An 18217-nucleotide genomic window follows, 5' to 3' on the forward strand; every position below is an offset into this window, starting at 1 on the left:
GTTAGCCTCAAACCCTTCAAAATCCCTTTGGTCTATACATTCTGGCCACAGTTTCTTCCAAGCAGAGTTCAAGGTCCTCTTAACCACTCCCTCCCAAGCCTTACCTATAAGGTTTACACAATTGAGAATATTAAAGTGATCTCTCCAAAACTCTCTTAGAGTCAGTTGAGTTTCTGAGGTCACTACAAAGCACCTTTCAAACAGAGCTTTTGTGTACAGTTTTTTGAAATTTGCAATAACCTGCTGGTCCATGGGCTGCAGGAGAGGAGTGGTATTAGGAGGCAAAAACTTCACCTTAATGAAGCTCATGTCCCCACAAAGTCGCTCTGCCACGTCTGTAGGATGACCAGGGGCATTGTCTAACACCAGGAGGCACTTAAGGTCTAATTTCTTTTCAGTTAGGTAATTTTTCACATTGGGGGCAAATGCTTGGTGTAACCAGTCATAGAAAAAGTCCCTAGTGGCCCATGCCTTACTGTTTGCCCTCCACAGCACACACAAATTAGCCTTGAGGATATTCTTTTGCCTGAACGCTCTGGGAGTTTCAGAGTGATACACTAATAAAGGCTTCACTTTGCAATTGCCACTGGCATTGGAACACATGAGAAGAGTAAGCCTGTCTTTCATAGGCTTATGTCCTGGGAGTGCCTTTTCCTTCTGAGTAATGTAGGTCCTGCTTGGCATTTTCTTCAAAAACCGGCCTGTTTCGTCGCAATTAAACACTTGTTCAGGTTTCAGTCCTTCACTGTCTATGTACTCCTTGAATTCCTGCACATATTTTTCAGCTGCTTTGTGGTCCGAACTGGCAGCCTCACCATGCCTTATCACACTATGTATGCCACTACGCTTCTTAAATCTCTCAAACCAACCTTTGCTGGCCTTAAATTCACTCACATCATCACTAGTTGCAGGCATTTTTTTAATTAAATCCTCATGCAACTTCCTAGCCTTTTCACTTATGATCACCTGAGAGATGCTATCTCCTGCTATCTGTTTTTCATTTATCCACACCAATAAGAGTCTCTCAACATCTTCTATCACTTGCGATCTCTGTTTCGAAAACACAGTTGAACCTTTGGCAAGAACAGCTTCCTTGATTGCCGCTTTCTTGGACACAATAGTAGCGATGGTTGATTGGGGTTTACTATACAACCTGGCCAGCTCGGAGACACGCACTCCACTTTCATACTTAGCAATGATCTCTTTCTTCATCTCTATAGTAATTCTCACCCTTATTCCTGTAGGGTTGGCACTAGAAGCTTTCTTGGGGCCCATGGTCACTTATTTTGCAGATAAAATCACCAAAAACACTGTAATAATATGAAATGTTCCGATTGTATGCTTGGATGTTACCGCGGATGCTGGCTGGTAAACAATGCCACCAGCGGAACATGTGAGGCTGGCTCAGGCCGCACATTAGACGCGTCTCGGACGAATAGCGTTGAGCGGGTTTTTTAGCGGTATGCGAGGCAAAATCTTAGCGATAAAATGTATCGGTATGAGGATTTAACGTTATGTGATGCCAACAGTATGCGGGGGTGCACTGTATTATTATTATTACAGTGGAACCTCAAATTTTGAACTTAATCCGTTCCAGGACTTAGTTCTAAAGTCGAAAAGTTTGAAAAGCGAAGAAATAATGGAAATACAATTAATCCATTCCAGAAACCCAAAAATATTCACAAAAAAATACATTTTATAGATAGTATTACATTATAGTTTTACATACACACAACAGATATAGTGTACAATTATTAATAAATTTAAATAAACATATAAAATAATATTTTTACTTACCTTTATTGAAGATTGGTAATGGCATCTAGAAGATAGGGAGGAGGAGAGAGGGAGTTGGGTTAGTGTTGGGAAGGAGAATCCCCCTCCATGAGGACTTTAGGTATCAAAGTCCTCTCTGGGGTTACTTCCCTTCTCTGTCTTTTAATGCCACTAGGACCAGCTTGAGAGTCACTGGACCCCTGTCTCACAAAATAACTGTCCACAGTCCTCTGTTTCTGGTGCCTCTAAGATTTCCCTAAAATGGGACATGGTTCTGTCACTGAACTTGTTTCAAAGATGCTTGTTTCAGCTTGCTCAGGGTGGTACTTCTCCACAAACATTTGGACATCATTCCACTTGGCGCAAATCTTGTTTTTCCCATACATCCTGGCAAGCTCAACAAGTCTCACACCACTCTCATACTTCTTTATTATTTCCTACCTCACATCTATGGTGTTTCTCACTTTCTTTACCATAGGGGTATCACTAGCAAGTTTCTTTGGGCCCATGGTAGCTTATTTCACAGTCCCACAAGCACTAAACACAATGAATTAATCGTAAAATGTTTGAATGAGACCGCAGGTTAGTGTTCACTCAAGCATCAACAAAGTCAGACTGGCTCACGGCGCCTGCGCAGGGACGTGGACAGAGCAGGCTGGCGGACAGGTCTGGTACCCGGGAGTTCAAAAATAGGGGCGAGTTCGATAATAGGGACAAAGTTGGTTAAAAAAGAGTGGTCGATTTTCAAGGAGTTCGATAAGTGATACTTTCAAAATTTGAGGTTCCACTGTATTATTATTACGTATTCAACACTAGCGAGACACTCTTAGTGGTCTTAATGCCAGCATAGTGTGTAAGTTTATTTAGGTACAGGTACACATAAGTACAATTATCAGAGTAGTATATATAACATATGCCGTAACTTTAAAACACATGAAAGAGACATGGAGCTCACAGAGGATGTAAGCAGAGTGGTTTGCAGACACCATAATAGTGACTCTGGGAGCCGTATAAACAAATTTTGGTTATAATTTGAAATATCCGTATTAGCGAATCACCATAAAGCGGGGCCCTCCTGTATGAGGCATTGTGTAGCAAAAAGCAATAAGTACCACTACAGCCAAAGTTCAGTGTTTCTTTGTGTGGGAGTGTATAGATATTGTCTTCTGTATCTGTAAGTTAGGCTCAAAATGCCACAACAAAGTGTGGTAACTCAAGCTTCATAGTTCTGCTCTCCTCAAGCCTGCGCTTACCCGACCATTTGAATTTGTTGCTAAATTCATGTAGGTTGTGCAAAATATGATTTTTTGTTTCACAGTTAAATTTAGTGTATGGAAAGGTACATCTAGTTATGGCTACTTTTCAAGTCCTTACTGAGGACACGACTGAAAATCTTAAAAATTTAGAAAGAGGGATTTCCAATAAGTTTAGATGGGACTGGCTTGAGCGAGAAATTCCAATTACAATAAACCAGAATAAAGTATATTACAAAGTGGGTGAATTCATTAGTAAAGTCAATATCGGAGGAAAATGCTGGTGTTGGACATGCAGAGAGCTGCTGGATTATGCATCCAGGGGACGAATTGCAATTGAAAAACATGTGCAGAGCAAGAAGCACGCGCAGAACAGTGAGAGTTCGTGGGACGGTTACAAGCTCATGACTTTTACAGAAGATGGGAAATTATTTGCATCATCTACATCAGCTTCTTTTACTCTTTCTGACAGGATTTCAAAAACCCAGGTAATTTATTAACTTGTTTTCATATTATTATGAAGTGATGGAGTGAGTGATGATGAAAGTGTTTTTTCTTTTTTGGGTCACCCTACCTTGGTGGGAAATGGCCAGTATGTTAATATAAAAAAAGAAATAAAGAACGTCATTGAATGGAATGATGCATTTCACCAGTCATGAACACAAAGGCATGTTGTAGAGCAGTCTTTTATTGCAGCAATAATTCACTCCGTGTAGGGTTTTAATATAAGTATAATATAGTCAGCTCTTGTGTAGAGTTCCTATACGTGGTGCAATTTTTTTTTTTTTTTGGTAAATAGGATTGAAAACTTGCATCAGAAATTGAATACACATGATAATGCCTTCACAATACTTATTATTCAAATTTGGATGTCCTTTTTCAGTTGCATTTCCAAAAAAATTGCATTGTATAGAATAGCCTCATAAGAAAGCCGATTGTATTCTCCAATAAAATGTCTTAAAGAATAAAGAATAAAGATTTTATTTCTTTGTAAAGGCTACAGTTTTGATTTGCTAAGTACACCTACCATCCGACTTACGACCAAGTTCGGTTCCGAGAAACCGGTCGTAAGTCGAAATGGACGTAAGTCGAACATTACTACTGAATATCAACATCACATTTTTGTAATGACTTTATTTTATTGTTTTATTTTGGTATTTCATGTTTTACTTTACTTTTTATGCTGTTAGGACTGTATTTTATACTGTAAGGTTTAGGATAAACACTGTGTACAGCACAAATAGTTGTTTATTTCCCAGAAATTTGGCAAAAAAAAAAAAACACGGTCATAAGTCGAGTGGTCGTAAGTCGAGCAGGTCGTAAGTTGGATGGTAGGTGTACATACAAAGAAGTTACTATCATGCCGGGGCATTTCAGGCAGACTAATCCTAGTACATAATAACAACTTAAATCTAGACAAGATAAGTGGTTAACTTTTATTAAATTTTTTATTTAATCTTAATATGTACTAATGCGAGGTAGTCAGAGTGAAGGTCTATAAGAATAATCACCTTGAAATTGCAACTTGCATCTTTGTCTTCATGGAATATCACTCTAGGGTTAGCTGGTGCTTCTTAAATACTGTAAAGTAAGCTTTCATATACAGCTCCTATATATATACATGTATATATATGCAGCCTCTTCTCACTTAACGACGGAGTTCCGTTCCTAAGACCACGTCGTCAAACAAATTTGTCGCTAAGTGAGGAGAATATTATGATGGTACTGGGTTTGTGTCAACCATCTTTGATATTGTTTTAATGTCACCTTTGCACCCTTCATAACATTTCTGGTATATTTTTAAATGTTTATACAGTAGTGTACTATATATTGAAATCAGCTCAAATATACATTACAGTGGACCCTCACCTAACGAACGCATCGCATAACGTTAAATTCGCCTAACGATACATTTTAACGCTAACATTTTGCCTCAGCTAACGCTAAAAAACTCGCCTAACGATATTCGTTCTCGAGTACCAATTAATATCGTTAAGTGAGGGCCCACTGTATTTAGGTATGAATACTGGTCAGAGAGCCCATCATAAGTCCGAGGCATCGGTAAATGAGTATGTTGCTAAGCGAGGAGAGACTGTATTTAGATAAAGAAAATTGGATATCACATTGGAGGGAGGGAGTATGGAAGAAGTGAATAATTTTCAGATATTTGGGAGTTGACTTGTCAGCGGATGGGTTTTTGAAGGATGAGGTTAACCATAGAACTGATGAAGGAAAAAAATGTGAATGGTGCATTGAGGTATATGTGGAGACAAAAAACATTATCTATGGAGGCAAAGAAGGGAATGTATGAAAGTATAGTAGTACCAACACTCTTACATGGGTGTGAAGCTTGGGTTGTAAATGCAGCAGCGAGGAGACGGTTGGAGGCAGTGGAGATGTCCTGTCTAAGGGCAATGTGTGGTGCAAATATCATGCAGAGAATTCGGAGTGTGGAAATTAGGAGGAGGTGTGGGTTTCGGAGGTCAATGCCCGTGTGGCCCGGTCTGTGACCAGGCCTCGTGGTGAATCAGGGAGATGTTTCCAAAAATTGAATAGCACGTACTTTGAAAGCCTTTCCATGCACTATTCAGTTTAAAACAAAATACAATACAAATTTATTACAGCACAATACATTATTTATACAGAAATGGGCGACACTTGAACATATTGGATATACGATACTTTTTCAATCACTCTAATGAAAAACTACACTATATAGAGGAGCTTAGTGAGAGGTGACTATACCGATAATAGTACTAAAGCTGTTGAGGAAGCAGTTAAAGTGTGTGGTTATAGTATTACAGTAATAATGAAGTTGTTGGGAGAAGCTTTTGTAGTATTGCTGATAGTAGTATTAAGAGTTGAAGATTAGGTGTTGATTGAGGCAACATGAAGTGATTAACCTGAATACTAATAAACATTCATACATCTGTTAAACGCTTTTATGTAATGTCTGGAAGAATTGTACGTTAAGCGTTAAATCCTCAATTTAATAAACTAATAAGGAGAATCAGGTGGCTGGTAATGGTGATTGTGGTGGATAGACGTTCAATTTTAGATTTTTGTTTCTTTTTAAGCAGTATAGTAGTCTCCCTGTATCTGCAGGAGATATGTTCCAATACCTACCATGCATGCCCAAAGCCATGGATAATAGTGAACCTACATATAAGTTGTTTTTTGTTGACATATATACCTATGATAAAATTTAATTGGTAAATTATGCACAATAAGTCGAGAATTAGCACTTTTTCACTGATGGGAAGCTTCTCATAGGCTTTGAAGAACTGCCACCGTCACTACTTTTGTTCAGAAAAATTTGACCCAGCCTTTGAACATTTTTCTGAAATCCGAATGTGCTGGCTTGTTTACAGTTCATTTGCAGAAAACCATTACAGGAAAGCCCTGTTTCAGAAGTGCTTTGAAGTGACCTCTGACACTTACCTGACTGACTCTCAGAGACTTTTGGAAGAGTCAGTTCAACATCCTCCAGTGTGTGAGGCTGATAATTAAAACCTGGAAATACTTTTTCAGACATTGAACTTTTCTCAGTCTGAACACCACCTAGGAACCAATTAAGTTCAAACATAGGTTTCACTGCATTTTTGTTTTCAAATAAAGTTCACAAACACAGTGGCGTTGCTAGGGTTAGTGTCACCCGGGGCGGCATCTTTGGTGTCACCCACGTGAAATCCAAGGGCGGGGGGGGGAGGGGATGGGGGAGTAAACTCCAGTTATATCACTGCTGCATGACCAATGACTAATGTTTAGCAGTGAGAACATTTAACCCTTAAACTGTCCAAACGTAGATCTACATTTGCGCACATAACGCTCCGACCTTGATTTTCTCCACAAGAAAGTATGTAAAAAAAATGTAGATCTACGTTTGGAGCGCTACGCGAGCAAACATAGATCTACGTTTGGAGCGCTACGTGAGCAAACATAGATCTACGTTTGGAGTGCTACGCGAGCAAACATAGATCTACGTTTGGAGTGCTACGCGAGCAAACATAGATCTACGTTTGGAGTGCTACGTGAGCAAACATAGATCTACGTTTGGAGCGCTACGCGAGCAAACATAGATCTACGTTTGGAGCGCTACGCGAGCAAACATAGATCTATGTTTGGAGCGCTACGCGAGCAAACATAGATCTACGTTTGGAGCGCTAAGCGAGCAAACATAGATCTACGTTTGGAGTGCTACGCGAGCAAACATAGATCTACGTTTGGAGCGCTATGCGAGCAAACATAGATCTATGTTTGGAGTGCTATGCGAGCAAACATTGATCTACGTTTGGAGCGCTATGCGAGCAAACATTGATCTACGTTTGGAGCGCTACGCGAGCAAACATAGATCTACGTTTGGAGCGCTACACGAGCAAAAATAGATCTACGTTTGGACAGTTTAAAGGTTAAGAACCATAAACTAAACAGGAAAATACTTCTCAACTTTATTAATGATAAAATAAATAATCATAGCAATATTGAGGGAACGTAAACTCAAATACCACTTTGAGTATAGGCAACAGATCCTACATTTATTCATCTTCAACAATGTAAAGAAAAAAAACTTGAAAAATAAATAAAAACATTGTAATATCATAGAAACACTAGTTCCCATTTGACCTTAAGTACAGGTAACATCTCAGTGAATCTGATCTTACATTTCCTTGCCTTCAATCCTGCAAAATCATCTATCACATCATCAAAATCAATGCTGTCAAATGACCCATTTTTTATGAATAACATCTACTCATTGTGGACCGTAAATAGTTTTTAATCAGCTTCAACTTGGAGAAACTCCTTTTACAAGAAGCCACAGAAACACATATAGTAAGGAACAACCTCAGGCAGAGTGTCAGAGTTGGAAGAGATTCAATGAAGTTCCATTCATCTATGAATGTTAGTACATCCAGTGTAGTCCAGTACAGTGGACCCCCGCTTTACGATCACCTCCCAATGCGACCAATTGTGTAAGTGTGTTTATGTAAGTGCGTTTGTACTTGTATGTTTGGGGGTCTGAAATGGACTAATCTACTTCACAATATTCCTTATGGGAACAAATTCGGTCAGTACTGGCACCTGAACATACTTCTGGAGTGAAAAAATATCGTAAACCGGGGGTCCACTGTACTTAACTTTTCCAAGATCAACATCAGCAACTTGCAGGTGCCTCCTTAGTCTTGGTATTTCAAGCATGAGCTCATTCTTGTATATTTCATTATAGAAGACTGTGAGTCTTGAAGCCATCACCTTCAATTCTTCTTCAGTAGCTTGTACAAGATTCTTCGTCTGAATGACCACAAACATGGCTGCCACATCCATGATTGCTTTTGATTGCATCTTGAGTTCGTTATGAAAATGATCAGTACACTCCAACATTGCCCTCTTGTTTTCTTCCTGTAGAGTGAGTCTGGAATCTCTTGCCTGCTCCCCTGCCATCCTTTTCTTTAACCTGATTCTTCTCTCTGTTGGAAATCCATCCTCCTCACATCAGTGATGAGTGATTATAGTGATGCCAGGTGGATTAAGGGTTTTTCCAAAATATCGTAAATACAGTGGACCCCCGGTTTACAATCAGCTCCCAATGCGACCAATTATGTAAGTATTATTTTTTTTTTTTATTATCACACCGGCCGATTCCCACCAAGGCAGGGTGGCCCGAAAAAGAAAAACTTTCACCATCATTCACTCCATCACTGTCTTGCCAGAAGGGTGCTTTACACTACAGTTTTTAAACTGCAACATTAACACCCCTCCTTCAGAGTGCAGGCACCGTACCTCCCATCTCCAGGACTCAAGCCCGGCCCGCCGGTTTCCCTGAATCCCTTCATAAATGTTACTTTGCTCACACTCCAACAGCACGTCAAGTATTAAAAACCATTTGTCTCCATTCACTCCTATCAAACACGCTCATGCATGCCTGCTGGAAGTCCAAGCCCCTCGCACACAAAACCTCCTTTACCCCCTCCCTCCAACCCTTCCTAGGCCGACCCCTACCCCGCCTTCCTTCCACTACAGACTGATACACTCTTGAAGTCATTCTGTTTCGCTCCATTCTCTCTACATGTCCGAACCACCTCAACAACCCTTCCTCAGCCCTCTGGACAACAGTTTTGGTAATCCCGCACCTCCTCCTAACTTCCAAACTACGAATTCTCTGCATTATATTCATTATGTAAGTGTATTTATGTAAGTGCGTTTGTATGTGTATGTTTGGGGGTCTGAAATGGACTAATCTAAGTCACAATATTCCTTATGGGAACAAATTCGGTCAGTACTGGCACCTGAACATACTTCTGGAATGAAATATCGTAAACCGGGGGTCCACTGTAAAATTATCGATTTATCGTAGTTTTTCGTATAGTGTCATTGCTTTTCCCTATATAGGCCTATTTGTACTCTGTAATCATATAATAGGCTAAAGAGAAACAAGGGGATTTTCTCTTATGTTGCTGCAACACGGTTTTGGGCATTAGTATCAACTTCTTTAGAGGCTCTATGGTGCCACCCCTTGATGGTGTCACCCTGGGTGGCCCGCCACCCCGTCTTATGATGCCACTGCACAAACATAGCTTATAAAAGGTGGTTTTCACAGATGTACATTATTCTTATCTCTGAAGCTGTGGGTCCCCAGTCAATTATAGAGGGCCATGGGGGTGTTGACCCCCCAGAACACACTCCAGATAGCAGGTAGACCTACAGGCTGAAGTGGACGACTCTCTCTCTTGCGTTGGTGAACGCTAATTAGCCTGCTGGTTCAGCTACCATACACCAGCAGTCATCACAATGCAAATTTGCTGGTAAGGCAATGATTGCCTTTTTTCCCAATAGTTGACACAGGCTGAAGGATAACTCAACAAAGACAAACCACATTACAGTGGACCTCTGGTTTACGATCAGCTCCGAATGCGACCAATTATGTAAGTGTATTTATGTAAGTGCGTTTGTATGTGTATGTTTGGGGGTCTGAAATGGACTAATCTAATTCACAATATTCCTTATGGGAACAAATTCGGTCAGTACTGGCACCTGAACATACTTCTGGAATGAAATAATATCGTAAACCGGGGGTCCATTGTACTTGTTTCCACATGATGAATTCAAAATGAATATGTCAGCATGAAGTATGTAATATTGGATTTGTCATCTTTATCCCTAATGTATTTACCTATGCACAAACAACCTTCACGTAGGAGAAAGAAACTCATGACAATGTTTTGGTCTGACTTTGACTATTAACTTGCCACACACTGTGTGACTAGTTAATGGTCTAAATCAAACCAAAATGTTTTCACAAGTTCTCCTGTGTGTGGGCTGTTTGTGTATTGTTCTGGTCATGGTATTATTGTGCCATGGTATTCTGTATTTATCTATACAGTGGACCCCCGGTTTACGATATTATTACATTCCAGAAGTATGTTCAGGTGCCAGTACTGACCGAATTTGTTCCCATAAGGAATGTTGTGAATTAGATTAGTCCATTTCAGACCCCCAAACATACACGTACAAACGCACTTACATAAATACACTTACATAATTGGTCGCATTGGGAGGTGATCGTAAACCAGGGGTCCACTGTACATGTATACCCACAGTCAGTTTAGGTAAATGAACTTAAAAGATGGATGTGGGGCTCAAACTGCAGCCCATAAATTGGCAGTCTGATGCATATTTGCAATGTTTGGATATTAGGCTGTGTTTTGTCTGGTAGGAGCTGTATGATGCCTCATTGAGGCTTGTTGCCTCATTGAGGCTTGTTGCAGCTGCCTAACAGCAAAATGTTACTAAAATAATATCCAAACATTACAGTTGTTTCCATTTATGTTGAGAAACTTAATTTGGACATTGGATTGCTCTAAGTAGAACTTTTTCCAGCTATAACTACCTGTACTTATTTTCTATCATACCAACTCAATTTTTGACCAAGCCACCTTGAGTGCCTGATCAACCAGGCTGTTGTTGGTGGCCTACTGGCCCATATATATCCATTTGAATAAGACACATGCAACAATATAGAGACATAGAATCTAATGACTAGATTCTATGTTGAAAAAGACACTTATGTACAGTTCAAGACATTTATTTAAGGAAACGTTTTGTCATGATTGGCATCTTCAGTCTTAATTAGTTCTGATTAGGACTAATTAGAACTAATTAAGACTGAAGAATCCAGTCATGACAAAACTTTTCCTATATCATCATATCATTTATCATCATATCATTTATCATTAGATTCTATATACAGGAGATCCACAACTTAGAAACTCCCACACTTGCAAATGGGGAACTGCAATAACCAATTGTGAAACTTAACAATCCATTGTACTGTGTTTTCAAAGACTATTGCTTCCCTTAATCTATTTTGCGAAGGGGTTTAGGGAAATTGGTTAGTCAGACTTGAGTCCTGGAGGTGTGAGGTACAGTGCCTGCACTCTAAAGGTGATATGCTGTTTAGAGGGACATTTAAATTGTATCTGCATGCTTCTGGCAAGGCAATGATAGTGTGAACGATGGTGGAAGTGTTTCTTTTTCAGGTCACCCTACCTCGGTGGGAGACGGCCAGCATGTGTTAAAAAAACACATTCATTTCATTTCTCTCCCACCTTGGAAGGTACCGATGATGCACATGTTCCTCCTTCCTTCCCTTCCCAAGGTCTCTCATCTCTGCCATGGAAATATACCCCTCTTTCCTTGAGCATTTTCAATTTCCATCACATGTTGCTGCTGTTGTGATAATCCTTAGGCTGTTGCAACCTTTCAACTCAACCGTAGGCAGCCCAAAAACTGTGATAAATCTTCAACCCAACAAAAACATGATGTGATACTATTTTTTCAATATTTTACACAACCCGCACATAGGAGAATGAAACTTATGACGACATTTCGATCTGACTTGAACCATTAAATAGTGTCTAGTTAATGGTCTAAGTCAGACTGAAACATTATGAAATAATTCTTGCTGTCAATTTTGTCAAGGTTGGGAACCAAAGCAATCATAGTACTAGGGGGAGAGAGCACAACTTTGTAGTACCCACAGTCAGTGGCCAGGCTTCAAACACCTTTTATTGTACAGCAATAAAGGAATGGAACAGACTACCCGCACATGTCAAGGCCAGTTATAGCATGAACCAGTTCAAGAAGAGTGCCAAAAGGTGTCTGATGAATGTAGCTACAGAAAGGGAGGGGAATGATTTTCTATTTTTTAGCTAACATACGTGTAAATTTTACCTTATTCCTTGTAATGACCCTCGTATTGTAGATAGTCTTAATGACCTTGGTGTAGCAGATAGTCTTTTTAGTATGATAATAAGATGTTATCTTCATTGTAGAATAATAAGAAAATATTATAACCTTTATACTATAATAATAAGGTAAAAGGACCCCAATGGAAATAAGTCACTGTCTGACTTTTTTGTGTTATCCCAGGTTCTCTACACATATGCTGCTATGTATGATAATTCTATGTAACTGTATTTGTGTATACCTGAATAAACTTACTTACTTACTTACTTACTTATGTACAGGTTATCTGTATATTGTTCCAGTCATGATATTGTGTCTTTTTATTCTTTCAGTATTTTTATATTTTCTAGTATATTTTTTGTGTTATGTATTCATATACAGTAATAGAGGTATATTATCTCTGCTTGTGTTAGACAATAGACTCATCTCTGGTATACCTGGAGTATACCTGAAGAGTGTTTCAGGGGTCAACGCCCCCACGGCCTGGTCCATCACCAGGCCTCGTGAATACATATTTAGTAAATGTCATCATTGGAAAAATTAATAGGATTTAGATTCGTATTGTTATCATCCTGGTCCCCCTTTTCAGGTTATGACTTGGGCTCTGATAGGGAAATTGCAGTTTTCTTTAGTGTATTTTTCACTTAACAAACTACTTGTCCGGTCTCTATCTAGGTTGTTAATTGGGGGTCCACTGTATATTTGTTTATTTCTGTGAGCAGTATGTGTGTACAAGTGAGGATGTTGCAGGTCATGGAATCATTGGGATTGTGATGTCTGTCTGTGCACTTTTGGCAAGACAGCTATTGAGTGAATGACCGTGAATGCGCTTTCTTTTTTACGGAGTTACATTAACCTTAGTGGGAGAAGCTTGGTGCAGTAAACAAAAATAGTTTTGCATTGCAGTAATAAAAATATGCTATGGCTCCCAAGCGCAAAATAGTCGTTTCTGGAGGAATTTCAACTCGTGTGAAAAGAAGCAGAAAAGCACTTTCCATAGAAGAAAAACTTAATCTTGTAACTGACCGAGACAATGGAATATCCGTGACCATCGTTGCCCAGAAATACGGCATTGGTGAACAGACTGTGCGAGATATTTACAAAAGAAAGGCAGAGTTAATGCATTATGCCCGAAGTTTGGATAGTTCTCTCGGGCTCAAGTACAGGAAGAACATAAGAAAATGTGGCAGCCTGATGCCACATCACTGGCAACTGCAAAGAGGATTGCATGATGAGGAGACCGTCTCTGATATTTCCATTGCAGAGAGAGGCCAGCATCCTCTCCACATTACTGGCGATTCTTTTGACGAGTCGCTAGGCTGGTGGTGGACTCAAAGAAGTGCTCGTGGCTTGTACGCAAGACCAGACGCACAAGGCATTACCAGTCTGGTAAGTATTTTTAAATTCAAAGTCATTTTATTATTATTACCACAGTATTATTATTATTATTATTATTATTATTATTATTATTAATATTATTATTATTGTTAATATTATTATTATTATTATTGTTATTATTATTACCACATTATTATTATTATTACCACATTATTATTATTATTATTACAACAGTGTTATTATTATTATGTAAAGTGCTAAACCCTTTTGTGGTCATTCAAGCGGAGGATCAGTCTTTCATCAACCTCGTGCAAGATAGACATACTGTCCAAGTGAAGTTAGTTAAGCCTTACATATATGTAAGTGTTATTATTATATTCATGGGGAATGGGGAGCAATCAGGTGTAATGTGAGGAAGGGGAGCAATTCCAATTCCTGTGATCAAGAGCCCATCACCAACATGAAAATTCCTTCCCTTCAAGGGTCCCTACATGTCGAGGATTGATGGTAACAGCCTGGACGTTGTCACAAACAAAAGTCACTTGCAGTATGTTACAATGACTTGTGTTTGTAGTTAACCCTAGATTTGGGGAGAAAACCTTACATTTGGGGCCATCCTGGACCATCATCAAAATAAACAAACAGCTAACCATGGAACGGTTGAGGTTTGAACAGATGGCAAGTGAGCCCTACAACTCCAGGCCAGTCCGTTAACTGCTTGGCCAACTGGCTACAGTAAGATTCATCCCGCCTAGTTGGATAAATCTTATTCAGCCTAGTTGGATGAATCTTATCCAGGTCAACCAGGTTGTGATACATATATATGTGGGCCAGCATGTTGCCAGTAGCAATAGCCTTATTGACCAGATAACCACCAGAAAAACCAGGCCCCAGTGTGGGCTACGAGGGTAAAAAAAATTTATAGCTGGTCAAAGGTATGTAGTATCACAGATATTTATACATGCTATAATTCTTCACTGTATGACAATATTACGTGTCCCATGGCTTGGTTGGCAACGCTCTCGCCTCACACAATGAGTGTTCATGGTTCAGTCCCTGGCTGGGTGGAAATGTTGGGCATGTTTCCTTACACCTGCTATCCCTGTTTGTCATGTGGGTTCGATAACGTGGATGGGGTAAAAATACTCACGTAGGCTGGTTTGTACGTATAATTATAACGGAAAGTATGGGAAACGCCATCAGCCGACCTGCCTCTCTCTGCTCCCTATCTCAGACTGACCCACCAGTGCCTAGCAGGTGAACGGCATTCAAAAACATGCTATGGTCAGCAGCAACATGAATAACAGTCAGTGATTCACACAGACGGTTGGTAGTGAGTCATCTACTGGTAACTGGTTGCCAGTAGTACCAGTTACCAGTAACCAGTTACCAGTAGATGACTCACTACCAACCGTCTGTGTGAATCACTGACTGTTATTCATGTTGCTGCTGACCATAGCATGTTTTTGAATGCCGTTCACCTGCTAGGCACTAGTGGGTCAGTCTGAGATAGGGAGCAGAGAGAGGCAGGGCGGCTGATGGCGTTTCCCATACTTTCCGTTATAATTATACGTACAAACCAGCCTACGTGAGTATTTTTACCCCATCCACGTTATCGAACCCACATGACATGTTCACCTAGCAGTAAGTAGGTGCCTGGGTGTTGGTTGACTTGTGTGGGTGGCATCCTGAGGGACAAGATTGAAGGATCACAATGGAAATAAGACAGACAGTCTTCAATGGCACACTGACTATCTTGGGTTATCCTTAGTGGCTAACCCTCTGTGTTAAAAACCAAACAAAATCTTATTATACTCCAAGAGTGTTTGAATTTCCCAATCAAATTCCTCACCCTTTTATCTATGTTTTATCCAGTACCAGAACATATGTTTTCCTCTCGTATCTTCTACCTATTCAGACTCCTAATTTATTTAACATTTGGTCAGTACAGGCATTGTTCAAACATAAAGTGCCACTATCCCCAGTGTCCCATTGACTTAATTAATGGCATGTAATGTCCCGGGTCATGTTCATCTATCCTCAGTGTCCACTGACCTGACGAGATTCAACTTTCCCTGCCCCGGGTGATATTCATCTACACTCTTCATCAACTCATTGGCAACATGACCCAACATGGGTGAGAGGCAGGGAGGGATTAAGAAAAAGTGTGAACAAGGGTTCCATTATGCTAGCTTGTTTGTGAGCCTATAGGCCTTTTTTGATTGCTTTACTATATAAGTAGTATGAGGTAAACTTATGTCATCCAGCCTTCATTTTGAATTATAAACAAAAAGAACAGCAATTGTCTCATGTAGTATTGTATTATCTCAAAGTTTCGGCTTCACTGTAACACTGTTTATTATTATGTGCAGGAGGGCCCTCGCTTATGCAGCAGGTTAGGTTCCGGGCTACTTTAGGGCCTCGCTTATACAGTAGGTTGGGTTCTGGGTTACTGTAGGGCCCCCCTTATACAACACATCAGATTCCGGGCTGCTGTAGGGCTCTGCTTATACATCAGGTTAGGTTCTGGGCTGCTGTAGGGCCCCACTTATACAGTAGGTTTGGTTCTGGGCTACTGTAGGGCCCCGTTGATACAGCAGGTTAGGTTCTGGGGTACTGTAGGGCCCCGCTTATACAGCAGGTTAGGCATAATACCATGACTCCAGCAATTCACAGATAACCCGCACATAGCAGAAATAAACTTTTCCACAGTAAACCATGGATAACTGAAACAGTAGATACCGAATCCGTGGATATGAGGGTTCCGCTCTGTTTAATTTTGAGAAGGATGAGGGCCCAGCACTGCCCCGTCATACACCTAGGGGGCTTTAAATAATTCCATTACAACCACTTAGAGACCATATAACAACCAATTACTTATTGCCTTATTAGTCTGAAGTTAGGCTGAAATTTACTCAAAATGCTTTGCATATCAAGGAGCTTTCAACATGCACATCTAAATGTCACCCATCTTTGTACAAACATTTTTTTGTTATTGTGTTATGATGAAATAACGAATCTTTAACCCTTAAACTGTCCAAGCAGATCTATGTTCACATGTGTAGTGCTCCAAAAGTAGATCTACGTTTTTGTTTTTACATATTTTCAAATATAGCAAAAAAAAAAGTAGATCAAAGTTTTTTTACACGTTTTCAAATAAAAAAAAAAACGATCTACTTTTTTTACATACTTTCAAATGTTGAAAAAACGTAGATCTACGTTTGGACAGTTTAAGGGTTAATCTTTAATTTGTGAGGGTTAGAATGCTATGACTAGGCCTGTGTGTGCATGTGTGTGTGTGTGCAAAGGCAAGTAGGCCTATCATTGTTGAAAGAAAAAGCATGAATATGAGGGCAGAAAACTCAGTAGCTGTCAACTGATTAATATGTTTCTGTTTTGGTAGCGTCTATTCTGCATTACTGTAGTTAGATGTTGTTATCTAGGACCGAATTTGTCTATGTCATTAATTATCTAGGGTTGAGTTTATCTAACTAGATGTCATTCATTATCTAGGGTTGAGTTTGTCAAACTAATGTCATTCATTATCTAGGGTTGAGTTTGTCTAACTAATGTCATTTATTATCTAGGATTGAGTTTATCTAACTAATGTCATTTATTATCTAGGATTGAGTTTGTCTAACTAATGTCATTCATTATTGAGGAATGAGAGTAATTAACTAATGTTATTCATAAGAGAGTGGTGTAGAAGCTAGGGGAGCAGGCAGGAATAATAGGAAAAGCACTGCAGTGAATCAGAGAATACATAACAGGAAGGAAACGAGTAATGGTAGAGAAAACATTATACCACGAGTGGTGAAATGTTTCTTCTAATAAATGTTCTGATCTGTACATAAGTGTCTTTTTCCACGTGTTGTCGGTATCATCATTCCACTTCTCAGAGTTTTTATTAAGAGAAGGTTTTCCTTTGTGTTGAGTCTGTATGACTTGGTAAAGCTTGACACAAAGTGATATGTTTTAATAGAAGTGGGACCCATGCTAATCTCCCTATGGTGTATAAATATACCGGGTTGGATGAATGTTATTGTAGCTGGTTGGCCCATGTGACTTACGCTCTGGTCTGAAACTTTAGGACTCACTCGGCATGGGTTTGAACTCCACCCATACTGTGGCTTATTTGCAATTAGCTATTACCATTTTGTGAGTCATAAGTGTCTCAATGTTGCAGAATGGCTCTTGATTCAGGATTATCTCACATTCCTGAGTTACTGTGTATCTTGTAGCACTGTACTGGTTGTTATTCGTGATCTTTCTTATTGCTTAGGAAAAAATCTTAAAATGTCTGAGGAAAAATATTTTGTCAACTGTGGATCAGAGATGCAGAAAAGCTTCGGATACTGTTCAGACATTCAGACACTTGATGAACATTCAGACACTGGTCAGAGGACAAGTAACTTGATTAGGAAAAAGCCTTCTTGGCCACAGACTCTGTCAAAGAAGAAATCAGTTAAGTACAGCACCAGCTATAATCAGTCGTGGGAGGAAATCTATGACTTTGTGAGGAGATCTGCTATGTCAGATAAACATATATTCTGCAACATTTGCCAAAAAGACGTTTCCATTGCCCACCAAGGATCTTATGACATTGA

The 18217-nt window shown here is 39.6% G+C and overlaps 1 protein-coding gene across 5 annotated transcripts in view; it reads left to right on the forward strand.

Annotated features, from left to right (window-relative positions):
* LOC128698345 (protein bric-a-brac 2) overlaps positions 1-18217 on the forward strand; it is a 330205-nt gene that overhangs the window by 17146 nt on the left and 294842 nt on the right. For 3 of the 5 annotated variants that reach the window (XM_070104473.1, XM_070104472.1, XM_070104474.1), the window contains exon 2: positions 13179-13661. The exons of 1 other annotated variant lie outside the window; for it this stretch is intronic. In XM_070104473.1, coding sequence (XP_069960574.1) covers positions 13194-13661 — 468 coding nt within the window. In that variant the 5' untranslated portion in view covers positions 13179-13193. Of the gene's footprint in view, positions 1-3058; positions 3518-13178; positions 13662-18217 lie in introns of those variants that run through there. One more of the 5 variants, XM_070104475.1, reaches the window with a different exon arrangement.

Source organism: Cherax quadricarinatus, chromosome 92 (genome assembly GCF_038502225.1).
Source record: "Cherax quadricarinatus isolate ZL_2023a chromosome 92, ASM3850222v1, whole genome shotgun sequence".
In the NCBI taxonomy this organism is placed as follows: Eukaryota; Metazoa; Arthropoda; class Malacostraca; order Decapoda; family Parastacidae; genus Cherax; species Cherax quadricarinatus.